General features: G+C 41.9%; 1 protein-coding gene across 2 annotated transcripts in view; it reads left to right on the plus strand.

Annotated features, from left to right (window-relative positions):
- Positions 1-16,096, plus strand: part of IQCK (IQ motif containing K) — a 92,867-nt gene that overhangs the window by 59,967 nt on the left and 16,804 nt on the right. The window contains exons 8-9 of one of the 2 annotated variants that reach the window (XM_030578433.1): positions 3,916-4,027; positions 9,041-9,117. In XM_030578433.1, the coding sequence (XP_030434293.1) occupies positions 3,916-4,027; positions 9,041-9,060 (132 nt within the window). In that variant the 3' untranslated portion in view covers positions 9,061-9,117. Of the gene's footprint in view, positions 1-3,915; positions 4,028-9,040; positions 9,118-16,096 lie in introns of those variants that run through there. The other variant, XM_030578432.1, reaches the window with a different exon arrangement.

Here is a 16,096-nt window from a genome sequence, read left to right on the forward strand (position 1 = left end):
TACAGGTTTGTCAGTTTACAGTCCAGGGAGATGATGCTGAGTGGCCTGACGGTGTCTACTACGACGGGAAAAAAGACGGTGGCGTGGAAGAGGTGAACCTCTCAATCACCCTGGAACGTCTGCAGCGGCAACAAATCAAGGAGCTGTGCACTAGCTTCGCCCCATTGTTCTCAGCCACCCCAGGACGGACTGAACGGGCATACCACCCCATTGATACAGGTAACGCTCACCCAATCAGAACCCCACCCTACCGGGTGTCTCCTCATGCCCAAGCTGCTATAGAACGGGAGATCCAAAACATGCTACAGATGGGTATAATCCGCCCATCTACCAGTGCATGGGCATCTCCAGTGGTTCTAGTACCCAAACCAGATGGGGAAATACGCTTTTGCGTGGACTACCGTAAGCTAAATGCGGTAACTCGTCCGGACAACTATCCAATGCCACGCACTGATGAGCTATTGGAGAAGTTGGGACGTGCCCAGTTCATCTCTACAATAGACTTAACCAAGGGGTACTGGCAAGTACCGCTAGATGAACCTGCCAAGGAGAGGTCAGCATTCGTCACCCATGCGGGGGTGTATGAATTCAATGTCCTTCCTTTCGGCCTTCGAAATGCACCCGCCACCTTCCAGAGGCTGGTAGACGGTCTACTAGCTGGACTGGGAGAATTTGCAGTTGCCTACCTCGATGATGTGGCCATTTTTTCAGACTCCTGGCCCGAACACCTACTCCACCTGAACAAGGTCTGTGAGCGCATCAGGCAGGCAGGACTAACTGTTAAGGCCAAAAAGTGTCAAATAGGCCAAAACAGAGTGATCTACCTGGGGCATCAGGTGGGTCGAGGAACCATAAACCCCCTACAGGCCAAGGTGGATGCTATCCAAAAGTGGCCTGTCCCACGGTCCAAGAAGCAGGTCCAATCCTTCTTAGGCTTGGCCGGATACTACAGGCGATTTGTACCACACTACAGCCAAATCGCTGCCCCATTGACCGACCTAACCAAAAAGACCCAGCCAAATGCCGTTAAGTGGACTGATGAGTGTCAAAAAGCCTTTACCCAGCTTAAGGCAACACTCATGTCTCACCCTGTACTCAGGGCCCCGGATTTTGACAAACCATTCCTAGTAACCACAGATGCATCTGAGCGTGGTATAGGAGCAGTGCTCATGCAGGAAGCAACAGATCACAACTTCCATCCTGTCGTGTTTCTCAGCAAGAAACTGTCTGAGAGGGAAAGTCACTGGTCAGTCAGTGAAAAGGAATGCTATGCCATTGTGTACGCCCTGGAAAAGCTACGCCCATATGTTTGGGGACGGCGGTTCCAACTACAAACTGACCATGCTGCACTAAAGTGGCTTCATACTGCCAAGGGGAACAACAAGAAACTTCTTCGTTGGAGTTTAGCTCTCCAAGATTTTGATTTTGAAATTCAACACATCACAGGAGCTTCTAACAAAGTTGCTGATGCACTCTCCCGTGAGAGTTTCCCAGAATCCAGTAGTTAAAAAGTGTTCTTAAAATGTAAAAGTCTGTTAGTTATATACTTAGTAGTATATGTAAAGGTGCATGTGTTGTATTAATCTGTTTATTTTCAAGTTCTAGAAGGAAATTGCCGCCAGTGAGCTTCCCCACTGTCTGCAATTTGGGGGGCGTGTCATAAACAGATAGCTAAGGGTTAATGTCTCTTTCACCTGAAACACCTGACCAGAGAACCAATCAGGAAACTGGATTTTTTCAACTTTGGGTGGAGGGAATTGTGTCTCTGAGTCTTTTGTCTGCCTTCCTGCTGTCTCTGAGCTTTGGAGAAGTACTTTCTACTTTCTAGTCTTCTGTTTCTAAGTGTAAGGACAAAGAGATCAGATAGTAAGTTATATGGTTTCTTTTCTTTGGTATTTACGTGAATATAAGTGCTGGGTGCTTTGATTTGTATTCTTTTTGAATAAGGCTGTTTATTCAATATTCTTTTAAGCAATTGACCCTGTGTTGTATCATCTTAATACAGAGAGAACATTTGTATTTTTTCTTTCTTTTTATATAAAGTTTTCTTTTAAGACCTGTTGGAGTTTTTCTTTACTTCAGGGAAATTAAGTCTGTACTCACCAGGGAATTGGTGGGAGGAAGAAATCAGGGGAAAGCTGTGTGTTGGATTGCTAGCCTGATTTTGCATTTCCTCTGGGTGAAGAGGAAAGTGCTTTTGTTCCAGGATTGGGAACGGAGAGGGGGACTCACTCTGCGTAGTTTCACAGAGCTTGTGTCTGTGTATCTCTCCAGGAGCACCTGGAGGGGGGAAGGGAATCAGGATTATTTCCCTTTGTTGTGAGACTCAAGGGATTTGGGTCTTGTGGTCCCCAGGGAAGGTTTTTCAGGGGGACCAGAGTGCCCCAAAACACTCTAATTTTTTGGGTGGTGGCAGCAGTACCAGGTCCAAGCTGGTAACTAAGCTTAGAGGTTTTCATGCTAACCCCCAAATTTTGGACGCTAAGGTCCAGAATCTGGGAATAAGGTTATGTCAAGAGTCTTGCTCTCAAGGTCTGTCATAAAAGAGGAAAAAGATTGGAAATGTAACAGACTACCACCACATATGTTAATATTAATTACAGTATTATCTAAAATTAAATGTGGGGAGGCTTCCCGGAAACTGAATCTGTGAGTGCATTGGAAAAAGAATGTATTGAGGACACCACTATTGAGAGGGGAAACCGGGTTTGTTAATATTTGTTGTTAACAGCCATGATCTTTGTAGGGTCCTAAATCACAATGCAGTTTTATGTACCTAGAGCTTATAAATAAAAAACAGAATCTGCATTTTGATAACTATCATAATTCATGTAACATCTGGTATAGGTTCAGCTACACAGGAGAATCTGCTTAATTGTCATTGGCCATCCTGATAAACAGTTTATGGCCTGTTCCTTCTCCCATTGAAGTAAGTGGGGCTGTATCTATGCTTTGGATTTTCTGAAATTCTCCCAGAGTTGCTCTAGCATTGGTGCTAGGAATGGTGGGAATGCTAGAATAGACCAGCTGCAGGCATGTTTACCACAAAGTCATCTTACCCTGCTTTCATCAGGTCAGGATGAGACAATGGTAAAAAAAGTGAGGTGGGTCTAACACTCCCACTGTTCATACCAATGGAAGCGACACCACTGCTAGACCAAGGGTTAGAGCATTTCATAAAATTTTAAATGTAGACATGGCCTGGGAGTGTTGTCATTATCTTCAATGGGAGCAGGCCCTTCATATGGATGATTGACAAAGAATAGATGTCATGAATGTGACTCTAAATAATGGATTAATGGCATGCCTCTTTGTGAAAGTCTATTTAAATTGTAGGACTGGGGTTGTCTGCAAGCCTATTTGCAACTGTTAGCAGGTGGGAATTGGTTTCTTAGCATTAATTTCCTGCTGCATGGCTCTTTGTTTGCTTCACGGTCCTCTCCTGCTCTATTATGGCTGCTCAGTGGGTTGGTAAAGGCCTTAATGCTTTTAAGTACAATGCTTAATTTTTTAAACAATTCAGGAAATATGTAACAATGTGTCATTACATAGCATTCAGAGGAGTCCCTGCTAGCCATAACTGGCATATGTTTTCAACAGGATATGTCAATTATGTGGGTTTTGCTTCTGTATAGACTGAATTTTGTAAGCCCTTGGGGCTAGATTGTGCGTTTACAGCTGGCCCTCTATAATGAGCAGCCCAGGGAAAGAATTGTGCCTCAGAATGTCTTATCTGCTTTTCTTGAAACCATATGTCATTGTGACTTACTCTACACCTTTTGTAGTTACTCTTGATTTCCAGTTATAAGTTTCATTCTGCTTTGTTGCATAGATTTGTTATAGTAAAAACATTGATCATTCATTTAGGGAGGACACAGGTCCATTTCTTACAAGACCATGTTTTTCCTTTCCCAGGTCCGCTGTGACACTGAGGTACAAGAACTGCGGCAATGGCAAAAGCAATTGAGAGAGGACAAGAACATTATTAAAAGAGTGCAAGAGTTCTGGACTAAACAGGAAACCAAAGGTAGGTTGCCCAAACCAGGGATTAAAGACTTTGTAATTTAAATGTTAAACCTTTTATATGCACTCAAAGGTATGTATCACAGTGATAAACGGATCACAAATGACAATCCAGGCAAGGCATAGGTTTTACTGAAGTACTTTACTGCTCCTTCAGAATTCCTAGCTGCCGAACTTGAAATGCTAATGCAAAATACAGTACTGGGCTAGATCCTCAGCTGGGGCAACTTGTCATAGTTCCATTGGCTTCAATGAAGCTATGACAAGTTACACCAGCTGAGGATATGACCCAGTATCTCTTAGGGCCCACTGGGCTCAGACTTCTCTACTAGATACCACCACATTTAAATACTGATGTTGCTAGCAGGATTCTAACATGGTTTTCCTGAAGATGAGGACTTTTCTGTCTGAGAACCATTATACTGGTGTTATTCAAATTTTACCCTTTGTGCAGTGTAGTTTCTTTGTATAAAGATTCTCAAGAAAAGAACAGGGAAAAAAATTTCCAGGGAAATCATGTTAGAATGCTGCTGCTGCTAATAACTGTATAACCAACTGTTTGATCCCACTGTGGACAGGACTTTACAGATGGCATCAAAGTTTACCCTCCGTTTGTCTTCATATGTGCAAGCACATTAATAGAAATTAGAGACTAGGTGGATCATGATACCTGTGATCTACTGTAAAGTACAGACCCTTTAGAACTGTTCATTTAGGGCTTGTCTACACAGCTCCATTGTAGAGCACTCTAATGCAGTGCTTCTCAAGCTATCTGATGTGGGGGACTGGCAATTTTTTTTTCCAATGTGCCAGGGACCGGTGCCATATTATTATCCTATTCGACACTCTTATGAGGAAACTCGCCGCGGACCGGCAGCCGATGGCTTGCAGACTGGCACCAATACACGGACCACCACTTTGAGAAGCACTGCTCTAATGCATTGTGCTCTAACTGCCTCATATCGACCTTGCTGGCGTGAACTGAAAGAGACCTAGTTTGCATTAATGTAGTTCTGTCTGAAGCAAGACTACGTTGGTGTGAACAAAGTATCTTTTCATTCATGCCAGCAGGGTGTACATGGGGCAGTTAAAGTGCAACATGTTAGACTGCTCTACAGTTCACACCTCCGTAGTCTAAACTCCAGTGACACACAGACAAGTGATAGTGAAAAAATGAGTTGGGAGCCCTGAATTGTTTGTTGGTTAATTGAACTTTCCTCGTTCCAATTCACGGAACATGCTTATATGGAGTTCTTTTTAACACAAGGAGTGAACAAAATAGCTAGAAATTCTGAACACAAGTTTCCCCTGATAAATTCAGGTAACTACGTTGAAATGAAGATTTTTGAAGTCTGACCATTTCTCAATTAGTAATGTAGAAAAAAGTTCTGTTAGTTTCATTGTTTTATATTTAGCTGTTCTTTTTAATTAAGTAGAGTTTATCATATGTGGTGAAGTACCTGTTTCTCCTCAGCTGGCTCAGTCCCTTTTTGCCTTGGAGACACAGGCTTGGGCAAAGCAAAGTCCTTCCTGGTCACGCAGGGTCTGGCTGATCCTTTTCTCAGTCAGTCCCTTGCTCTGTTTTTCTCCCCTTCTGGGGACAGAGCACAGTCTCCCTTGCTGGAAGAGTTCAGAGTCTTGCTGCACTTACTTGCTAGCAGCTTTTTTTTATTATTTTTTTTTCCTCCCTCTCTTCCCTCCCCCCCGGCTTCCCTTCCAGGGAGGGTTTAAAAAAGTCTCCAGCAATTGGGACCAGCTGAACCTAATTAGTTCCCTGGTAACCCCTGTTCCAGCTGAACTTTATTTCTCCATGGCTATCTCCCCTCAGCGGATAGGGAGAGGCTTTTTAACCCCTCTTGGACTAATTACTACCCCTCCCTTGGTAGCTATTGGTCCTGGGTTTGCCACACATATTAATGTGCTTATTTGAAAACATAACGAGTTCTGGAATAAAAAGCTTGTTATTCTCAAGCAGTATCCTGCATTAGATATGACATTTAAAAATATCTGAATGTAAAGAACATTTAATAATTTTATTATCCATAGAACTTAGATTCTGCTGTAAATGATTAACCACATGCAATTCCTACAATAACTGATATTGTCGAAGATCTTCTATAGCTATTGCTAATTCCAAAACAGTTCAGTTTTCCATAATACAACACATGCTATTGTATGAAGTTGTTTAATTATAAAGTAATCTGTGCTTTGTAATTGTAAGTGGAATTTATAACAGCCAGGTCATTAATTTAATGTGCTGCAATTATTTTTTTCACTGATGTTTACTCTGCATCCAGTTTTTGTCCCTCAGTCACAAGCTTACTACCCTAGATGGAGAGCATGAAAATTGCATTTTCTTCCTTGTGCTTGCTGCTTGTACCCTGAGATTTCACCTGTTTGTATCTTAAAATCCTTCCATGGGAACTTTAGCCTGAGGATGAATATTTGTGAGAGGAAAATGTTCCTCAGAACATTGTCTTCTAAGAAGGGCAGTTCCATTCTCAGCTGTAAATGTCCATTACTAATGATTATCATTGTGACCATTGTGGCTACAATATCATTGTCATAAGCTCTTTGGTTCCAACGTTGCACAGTTTAGTTATTTTCCTTAGTTATTTTCTTTGCATAGTGCCATTAGTGTACTGTACATTCAGGCCCTGATCATGCAGGATTTTCCCGTGTGCTGGACCTCTGCACTTGGGTAAAACCCCACTGATTTCAGTTGGGCTCCATGTGGGCTCCTCTGTGGGATTTGTTGCAGGCTTAATGCCTTTATCATTTTTATAATGATGCCGAATATAAAAAAGTGATTGCATATATTGTAGAGTTCCTCGTGTAACTGTATCTTAGATTCCCTAAACTTCCTTCTCCCTCTCACCCTCAGAAGACTATTAAATGTGTATTGAGCTTCCTAAAAATGTGTGAATGTATAGAATTGCTTCCTATTTTTAACGACATATGTGCATGCATTACATGGTAGTCTTGAAAAGATACAGTCAAGGTGACATTGTAATTATATTTTTGTAGTGAAGCATTCTGATAATGTATGCTAAACACCTGCTAGAACTGCAGTCAGAACTGGAACAGACCATCAGTAAAAGGCAATCAGCGTGTACCAAATGATTTTTTCCACTAGATTTATTTTAACACATACATAGTTATATGCATACAATACGGATGTGTATATAAATATCTTATTAAATAGTGCCATTGTAATTAGATTTCATCTTCCTCTCTTCAGTATTCCTGGTGAAAACAGGAACATATGAACTCATTTTATGCAACAACCATGCAGACAACTACACCCAAGGGTTCTGGGTGAGGGTCTTTTTAGCTGTTGTATTGGATCTGTGGCATAATACTGACTTTCTCACATTACACTGAGTCAAACTTTTCTAGGACAGATAAAGTGTTAAATTGCCATAGCTGCATCCATCCATCCATCCAGTTGTTTGTTTGTTGATTCATTCACTCTGAATGATATATTTTAAAACCTTGTGATAAGAATTGCAAAAAAAAAAAAAAAAAATTGAACAAAGTCCAGCCTGCACGAGGTTGCTACCATATTGTTTACTTCAACAAATGTGCTAATTTGTAAACTCACTTTGCAGCTAGAAACTGTATTTTTGATGTGGTGATAATCATCCTATCACATGATTTTATCAGGACACGTGCACCCAGGATATATATAGTCCCATTGACTTCAAAACAGAACTTTAGTGGAACTTAAGTGATGCATAGGCTTTCTGTCACCCCACTGTATAGAGGACAAAGTTCACATTTTATGAATGAGGCTCTATTTTTAACATTGAGGCAAAATGTGATTATAATTTGTAGCTGGATATTTCAGGACTTGGTGCTGGTGTCTCTTCCTCCAGTTGTCCATCACACACATTCCTATCATGTATTCAGTAATAAAACACTTATATTGGAATATATTTTCACTGTAGTACTTGAAGAGCTAAATTCACAGCACTTGTCAGCATCAACAATTTTCACCCAAAGAATCACCAGGCTCTACTGATCGGGTGCATCAAATAGTAGCAGGTAGCGTTGGGTAAATTTTTAACTAAACAATGAGGAATGGCAGCCACTGCAGCCGTTCTAGACATCTACATGAAACACAGGAATTGACTGTAAACAGCAATACCAGTAGGTTGCATCTGAAAATGAAAGGCAGGTCTGAGTCTGAGGTCAGTCAATGGCAGTTCACTGTTTTTTCTTCCACAATATAAGTAGAATTTTTTGAGAACACCAGGATGGAAATCACATAGGTTGTGAAGCACCAATTAAGGATGAATTGGATGCACACAACTCATTAAAAAAAATCTTGATAATTAGAGCCATCATAACAACGAAACATTATTTCAATAGAATTTCCAAATATTTTTTATATGAATTCTTTCAAAACTTCTGGTGTTGTGTCAAGGACTGCTCTGGTGCTCTGGATCTAAAGATGACTGTGTATGTGCGGGTATATATACATACTATTGTGTTATTATTGGATGTGGGGTATCATGAGCTGCTAAATTCAACTAGAAACAGGCATGGTACTCTAAATTTAGGACATGTTGAGAGCAGAAGTGGAGTTTGCATCACTGAAGTACACATTTCAGTATCATTATTGGGTCCAGGGTAGTTCTGTGATCTCTTTTGATGAAGTCTTCAGTCATGTCAAATTATGGCAATTTGTTATAAAGGCTGTACAGATTCACCATATATGCATTAATATTTATACTGCAGTCTTACACAGAAAAGGTCAGGGTTTGTTTGCCAGCCTACACAGCTGCCTCAAGGATATTTTATAGCTGCGCACACTTCATTTTGCAGTGTAAAATAACACAGTGCTTCAGGAAAATTTACATTTACATCTATAATATGCATGTGTATCTGTGCGATACTGCAGTATAGTTCTAGTTTTAATAGCTGAAGGGAAGGGAATTAGATTAAATGTTCAACAACTGTATATGTAAAAATTAAAAAATAAATCCATCACAGATATATTCTCCTCTTCCAGCAGGCTTAGCTGAGATCTAAGGAAAACTTTGGCAAAACCTGCTGTGATTTTCTTCTAGCACCTGTGGAATTCCATAGACTATTAGTCATGGTTTTAAAATGGTTCAGTTTTTATCTGCTTTTTTTGCACATCTGCATTTTTGAAGAACACAAATATGGATCATTCTGGAATATCTGAGAACTGTGGCTCCAAAAATGCCATTAGAATCTATAAGTAACCCACGTAATGTGATGTATTTCAAATATTTCTTAATAAATTCACCTGTATTATAGATTAACAAAATATAGGGCCAATTTCTGCCCTCAATAACACTCGTGTAATTCCATTTATGTCAATTGCCCAGAATTTGCATTTCTGAAGGGAACATTAGAATTTGATCCAGCATGTTTGCTAATCCATTTTAAATTACTTAAGCTGAGTGTTTGTGTTCTGGGCACATTTTTCAGTGTGTTAGCATTTATATTATCTCATCAAAGCATGGAAGCTTTTTACATGGCGAAGTCCCATAGATGGCAATGAGAGTTATGCATATATGACTCCTGCTTATTGATGGAAAAACAAGCCCTTAAATTAGGATCATACTAGTCAGAGAGAGAAAACAGTTATTCAGTTTATCAAGACCATCCTACTACATATTTATGATATAGTCCCCTGAAACAGGACATATTTGATATTAAACTAATACTACACTTAAGGGCTTGTCTACACATTGTTACTCCTGAGGGAATTCTGTGCCAAAAAATTAAAAATTCTGTGCCAAAAAAAAATAATGTGCACAATATTTTAAAATTCTGCAAAATTCTGCAAATATTATTTGTCAATAAATAAATGTGACTCCAGCATAGCAGTGGGAGCACAGCCACTGGCTGCATTCAGGTGGGAGATCACCCTTAAGCCCCTACCTCTCCCAATACAGGGACTCAGCAGTGAGACTGCACAGTCTCAACCTTGACACAGTGCAAGGGCTGGGCCTGCCCCAGAAACACCTGGGTCCTGCCCCCTCTGCACCAGGTGTGGGTGCGCAAGCTCAGCCTAGCATGATCCAAGTGTGGAGAGGCTCGGTGTGGGGTGAGAGGTTTTTGTGTGGGGAAGTCTGGGTGCAGGCGGCTCAGTGAGTGATCTGGACGCACAGGGGATCATTAGGGGGTTCCAGGTGCAGGGGCAATGGGACTCTGCAGGGGATCCAGGTGAAGGTGATTGGAGCTCAGCGACGGGAGATCTGGGTGGGGGGAGATGTTAATACCGTAAAGACAAAAACAGAAGGCTGATATGTCAACATCACAGCATGCTACCATGTAACACTCCTTTGCTTCCTAGGCCAGTGGGGACTGAGAATATGGCAAAAAGAGTGTGATCAGTCCCTGGGGAGGAAATAATAATAGTATAATGTCAAGTATCAGAGGGATAGCCATGTATCCGACTAAGTGGGTATTCACCCACGAAAGCTCATGCTCCAATACGTCTGTTAGTCTATAAGGTGCCACAGGACGCTTTGCTGCTTTTAATAATATAATGATGGAGATATACCTATCTCATAGAAGTGGAAGGGACCCTGCAAGGTCTTTGAGTCCAGCCCCCTGCCTTCACTAGCAGGACCAAATACTGATTTTGCCCCAGATCCCTAAGTGGCCCCCTCAAAGATTGAGCTCAAAACCCTGAGTTTAGCAGCCCCATGCTGAAACCACTGAGCTATCCCTCCCCCTATACTTTATGGTTCTCTTGGGTGAGGCCTCTGTCAGTTAGGAGCTCTGGTATTAATGGGCAGGTTCAGCTGTCCCTTTAGGTCACTGTGAAATGAGGCCTTTGGAAAGGGGAGAATCTTAAGAATCACAAAAACAACGAGGAGTCCTTGTGGCACCTTAGAGATTTACAAATGTATTTGTGCATAAGCTTTCGTAGGCTAGAACCCACTTCATCAGATGCATGGAGTGGAAAATGCAGGAGCAGGTATAAATACATGAACAGATGTGAGTTGCCTTACAAGCGTGAAGTCAGTCTAATGAGACAATTCAATTGACAGCAGGATATCAAGGGAGGAAAAATAACTTTTGAAGTGGTAATGAGTGTGGCCCATTTCAGATAGTTGACAAGAAGGTGTGAGTAACAGTAGGGGGAAATTAGGTTTAGGTTTTGTAATGACAGACGACCTTGCATGCTCAGTCAGATGAATAAGAGAAAACTTCCAACACAATTGAAACTGTTCTGCCCAACTGCCTTGCTAGCAATACATCATGACAACATTGTTTTAGGACCACATTTTCAAAAACAACCCAAAAATTTGTGCCCATTATTTGTCATCTTTTGATTTTTATGCCTATAAAACCACGGAGTTGTGAATGCAGCCTGTGTTTACAAATGCAAATAGCATAGCTATGTGTCTGTCCAATCTATATGCACAACCATAGGATGCATGCAGAAGTCAAAGTTTTGGGCATGCAAAATCTTAAGATGAAAAAGTAGAAATGAAAATTTCAGAGGCCAAAATGAGGACTCTTTGAAAATATGGACCAGAAGCAGGGATGCTGGAAGAATTTTTATAGTGATGGCCATTGAACCAAATTGTAAACCCTGTATATAATGGAAACCATTTCAAACCAGGGGGTGCAGTAGCACCCTTACTTCCAGCACCTATGACCTGAAGGATTGTATATAATGAAAAGTAAGAGAAATGGACTGTGTGCTGTGGCAATTAGATTCAATCAAAGAGCTGCTTTCATACTGAAGAAATGGAAACATTTCCGTTATCTCTATTTAAACTAATTTGGGGGTAGATTGGCTCTCTGCCAATTATTTCAGGAAGAAAAGTTTTCTCCTTTATCCCCTTTTATCACCTTCACCCATCTTTCCACGTATTGAATTCATTATATTTAGGTTAAGGAAATCACAGCCAGCTCTATACACAATAGTTGCACTGGTTTAACTAATGCTGTGATTTTGCACTGATTTACTTAAACTGGTGCAACTTTGTGTGTGAACAGTCTTTTAGCGATTGAAACCTGGCTTACATCAGTTTAGCTTGCCCAGGTTATTTAATTGCACCTGCAAGTACTTAACAGGGCCAGTTAAACCAATATATCCGTGTACAAGCACAAAGGTGCACTAGTTTAACTAAATCAGTGCAACATCACCACTTAGTTAAACCAGTGAGCTTTCTGCGTAGACCAGAGCACGGCATTTGTAGTGACAAAAACTTTGATGGCACAAATAAAGGATTGCATTTCCCAATAAGAAAAAAACCTAACTTTAATATTCTATAACTATGTTTAAATTCATAATAAATGTTTATTGCTACATTACAATAAAGATTCATTGAAATACTGTATTTTTAACCTTGTTATTTATTTAATGTTGCAAACAGTGTTGAAACTAATGATAAAGAAAATACACCTCTATCCCAATGTAATGCCACCCGATATAACATGAATTCGGATATAACGTGGTAAAGCAGCGCTCGGGGTGGGGCTGTGCACTCTGGTGGATCAAAGCAAGTTTGATATAATGTGGTTTCACCTATAACGCAGTAAGATTTTTTGGCTCCTGAGGACAGCGTTATATCGAGTTAGAGATGTAGCTTTTAAAACTGCAAGCTGTAGAATAGCTTTTCAAAAATGCTAACTCAGGCAGTAATGTGATTCGTCTGACGCTACTAGAATGATCAGCATACCTTCCATCAAAATATCTGCCAAAGTAATCTCTAGTGTGAGCTAAACATCAGATTTATACACTTGATTTCAGGAGGACCCATTGGACAAATATTTACATTTTTATGAAGCTATATTTATGTTTTCTTAGCATCTGTCCCAATGCATGTATCAAAAAAGTAGGCACGGGGTTATGAATTTAACTATTTGTATAATTTAACATAATTTAACATTTTAAAATGTGTTCTTATTTATTCTGTTTTCAAAAGAAATAGAGTTATGGAAATTAAAGCAGATTTTCAGGGAAATCTTTTAAACCACAATTTGGCCAAATACTGAAGTTCTTTTTATTCAGTCCTTATTGGGGCAAAACACCAGTGAGGGTTTGCCTGAGTAAGGAAGGAGGCCTGGATCCACAAAGGGAATTAGGCATTGCAACACTGAGTATTTGTTTTACTTCTAGGCCCTAGAAAATCACTGGAATAACAATGAGATCCACAAAGCCTGGATTAGGCACGAGGCTCCCTATACAATGAATGAGGAGAGATAGGTACCTAACAATGGGATCCACAAAAGCCAGCACGCTAGCCAATGGGAGATGCCTATGAGGGGGTGTGTCCTAAGCCTCACCCCTTTCTCTGAGTTCAGGTCCTAAGGGCTTGTCTACAAGATCAGCACAGCTGTGCCTCTGTAGCACTTGTGGACACTACCTACATCAGGGGTTCTCATACTGGGGATTGGGACCCCTCAGGGTTGCGAGGTTATTACATGGGGGGTCATGAGCTGTCAGCCTCCGCCTCAAACCCCGCTTTGCCTCTAGCATTTATAATGGTATTAAATATATAAAAAAATGTTTTTAATTTATAAGGGGGGGGGTCGCGCTCAGAGGCTTGCTGTGTGAAAGGGGTCACCAGTACAAAACTTTGAGAACCACTGACCTACACCAGCAAGAGGGATTCCCCTGTCGGCATAGGTAATCCACCTCCCCAAGTGGCAGTAGCTAGGTTGACAGAAGGATTCTTTTGTCAGCCTACCACTGTCTACATGGGGACTTATGTCTGTTTAACTATGCTGCTCAGGGGTATGGATTTTTCATAGCCCTGAGTGATGTAGTTATGATGACCTAATTACCCAGTGTAGACCAGGCCTTTGTCTGGGCTTATCTACTTGCACTCCACAGCTGGACCTCTTGCAATCCCCATTCCTGGAATCAGGAGGCTTAGGCACCTAAATAGTTCTTATAGGAAATGCTGGCAAATGAGGAGCAGATGCCACCACCCTTATAACTTCTAGCCCAGTGGCTGGAATACTTACTTGGGATGTGGAAGACCTAGGCTCAATTTCCCCCTCTGCTGAAGGGGGAAAGGATTTGAACAGTGGTCTCCCACCTCTTGAGAGTGCCCTAACCACTGGGCTTTGAGATATGGGGCTCCCTCAGGCTCTCCTGTTGAAACTGTCACACTTTGGATAAATAGTTGAGGAGTGATTCGACGCGGGGGGGGGGGGGGCGCTGGACCCTGGGTCTCTCACATCCCCAGTGGGCACCTAACCGCCCGGCTAAGGAGTTAAATATCACTGGGCCTGAGAGCAAGATCAAGTATTTATCCAAAGTGGAACAGCTTCAACAGATGAGATTGATGGACCCCACATGAGACTATGTTGTAGCCCCAGTAATCAGGTCACTCCAATGAGAGGTGGGAGAAATCCCCTCAGTTCAAATCCATTCTCCCCATCAAACAGAAGGGGGAATTGTACCTCGCTCTCCCATCTCCCAGGTGAGTGCTCTAACCACTGAGTTAGAAGTTATAAGGGACGTGGTTCCTCCTCTGGGTATATTTTGAATAGGGCCCAGTTTGGTGGGTGATCAGAGCATGCCTACTGGATTCGGCCCTCAGATGAGATAGGCGTGACCCCCACTATCTTCTCCTGGTTTGAGGAGTGCACTGGGGCTTAGACATGAAATAGGCATCTGATTACCTAGCGTGAGGCAGTGGTGTGCATGGCCAGAGGCAGGAACTTTTACAGCAAAAATTTAGGCACCTACAGGGTTGGATAGCAGCTGAGAGCAGGTTTTGTGGACCACAGTGATACCTAAATCTGGAATTTAGGCATCTGTATCAGGGGTGCCAGCCCTTGCCCTGACGTCTATGGTAGCTTTTTCATTGGCTACAGCGGGAGCAGAATCAATCCCTGAGAAGGGATTTCAGGTTTGTCCCTGGCTCCTCGTGTACTGCAAATTCCACCTCCAAATTATTCCTCTTTCTTGTAAAAACTCTGAATGGGCTTGCTCCAGCCTATCTTATGGCTTTGGGATAAATCTAGAGGAAACTAAATTGACATAATTTACCAATTCCCAGCCTTGGATTAAGGCAGTCTGTCCCCTCCCCCTCTTGGGCTCCATCCCAACACTGTCTACCCACACTTGGACTGCACGTGCTATGTTCCATCTCAGAGACAGTGACTTCCTGAGCTATTGTTTCAGGCTGTCTGCAGACTCAGGAAGTTGTCACTGCACCAATTATACTCAGTTCATGTTTTCAAGCTTTTATTCACAACTGCAAGGGCTAGAAACTCAAGGTTTGTGTTTTGGTTTTTGTTTAATTAAAGCTTGGATTCTGATGTAATCACTTGATTCCAGGGCTAGGTGCAATCTGGCTCCTTAATTCCCCACCCCATGGTTCTTCATAGAGTGCTTATGTATTAATCCAGCCCTGCCATCTCTTCTTTCCCCTACCACACAAGTATGGTTTTACCAGGATAGAATTCCTTGACTCCCCCAAACTTACTTTTTTAGTTACACTCACTTACACTTCCCAGTGGTAACTTACATCCCCTTAAAAGAGGCCTCTGAAATTGGCCTACTAAGTCTAAAGGAGTCAACGTGGATATAACTCATGCTGAGGAGCCCAAAGAGAGGAATGTAGCAGTTACCAGGAGGGCATAAGGATGCAAATGTTAAAGGGCTGTTCTACACTGGAGGCAGGGGGGGTGGGGTCGATGTAAGATACACAACTTCAGCTACGGGAATAGCGTAGCTGAAGTCGACGTATCTTATTTCAATTTACCTCCTGTCCTCACGGCGCGGGATCGACGGCCATAGCTCCCCCATCGATTCCGCTTCCACCTCTCACCCTGGTGGAGTTCTGGAGTTGACAGGAGCACGTTCGGGGATCGATTTATCGCGTCTAGACAAATCGATCCCCGGTAGATCGATTGCTACCCACCAATCTGACGGGTAGTGTGGACATACCCAAAGTAAGCTTACTTTAACATATGTGTCCATATACTGTACTCTCACACTTATACTCACAGGTTGGTAAATGGGTGCGAGTGAGTCTAATCACTTACTTTACACATCACCTCTGAATTTTGCTCTTTGTTTCTGCCTGCTCTGCTCCCTGTTACCTCTACTGAT

Source organism: Gopherus evgoodei, chromosome 10, assembly GCF_007399415.2.
Source record: "Gopherus evgoodei ecotype Sinaloan lineage chromosome 10, rGopEvg1_v1.p, whole genome shotgun sequence".
NCBI lineage: Eukaryota > Metazoa > Chordata > Testudines > Testudinidae > Gopherus > Gopherus evgoodei.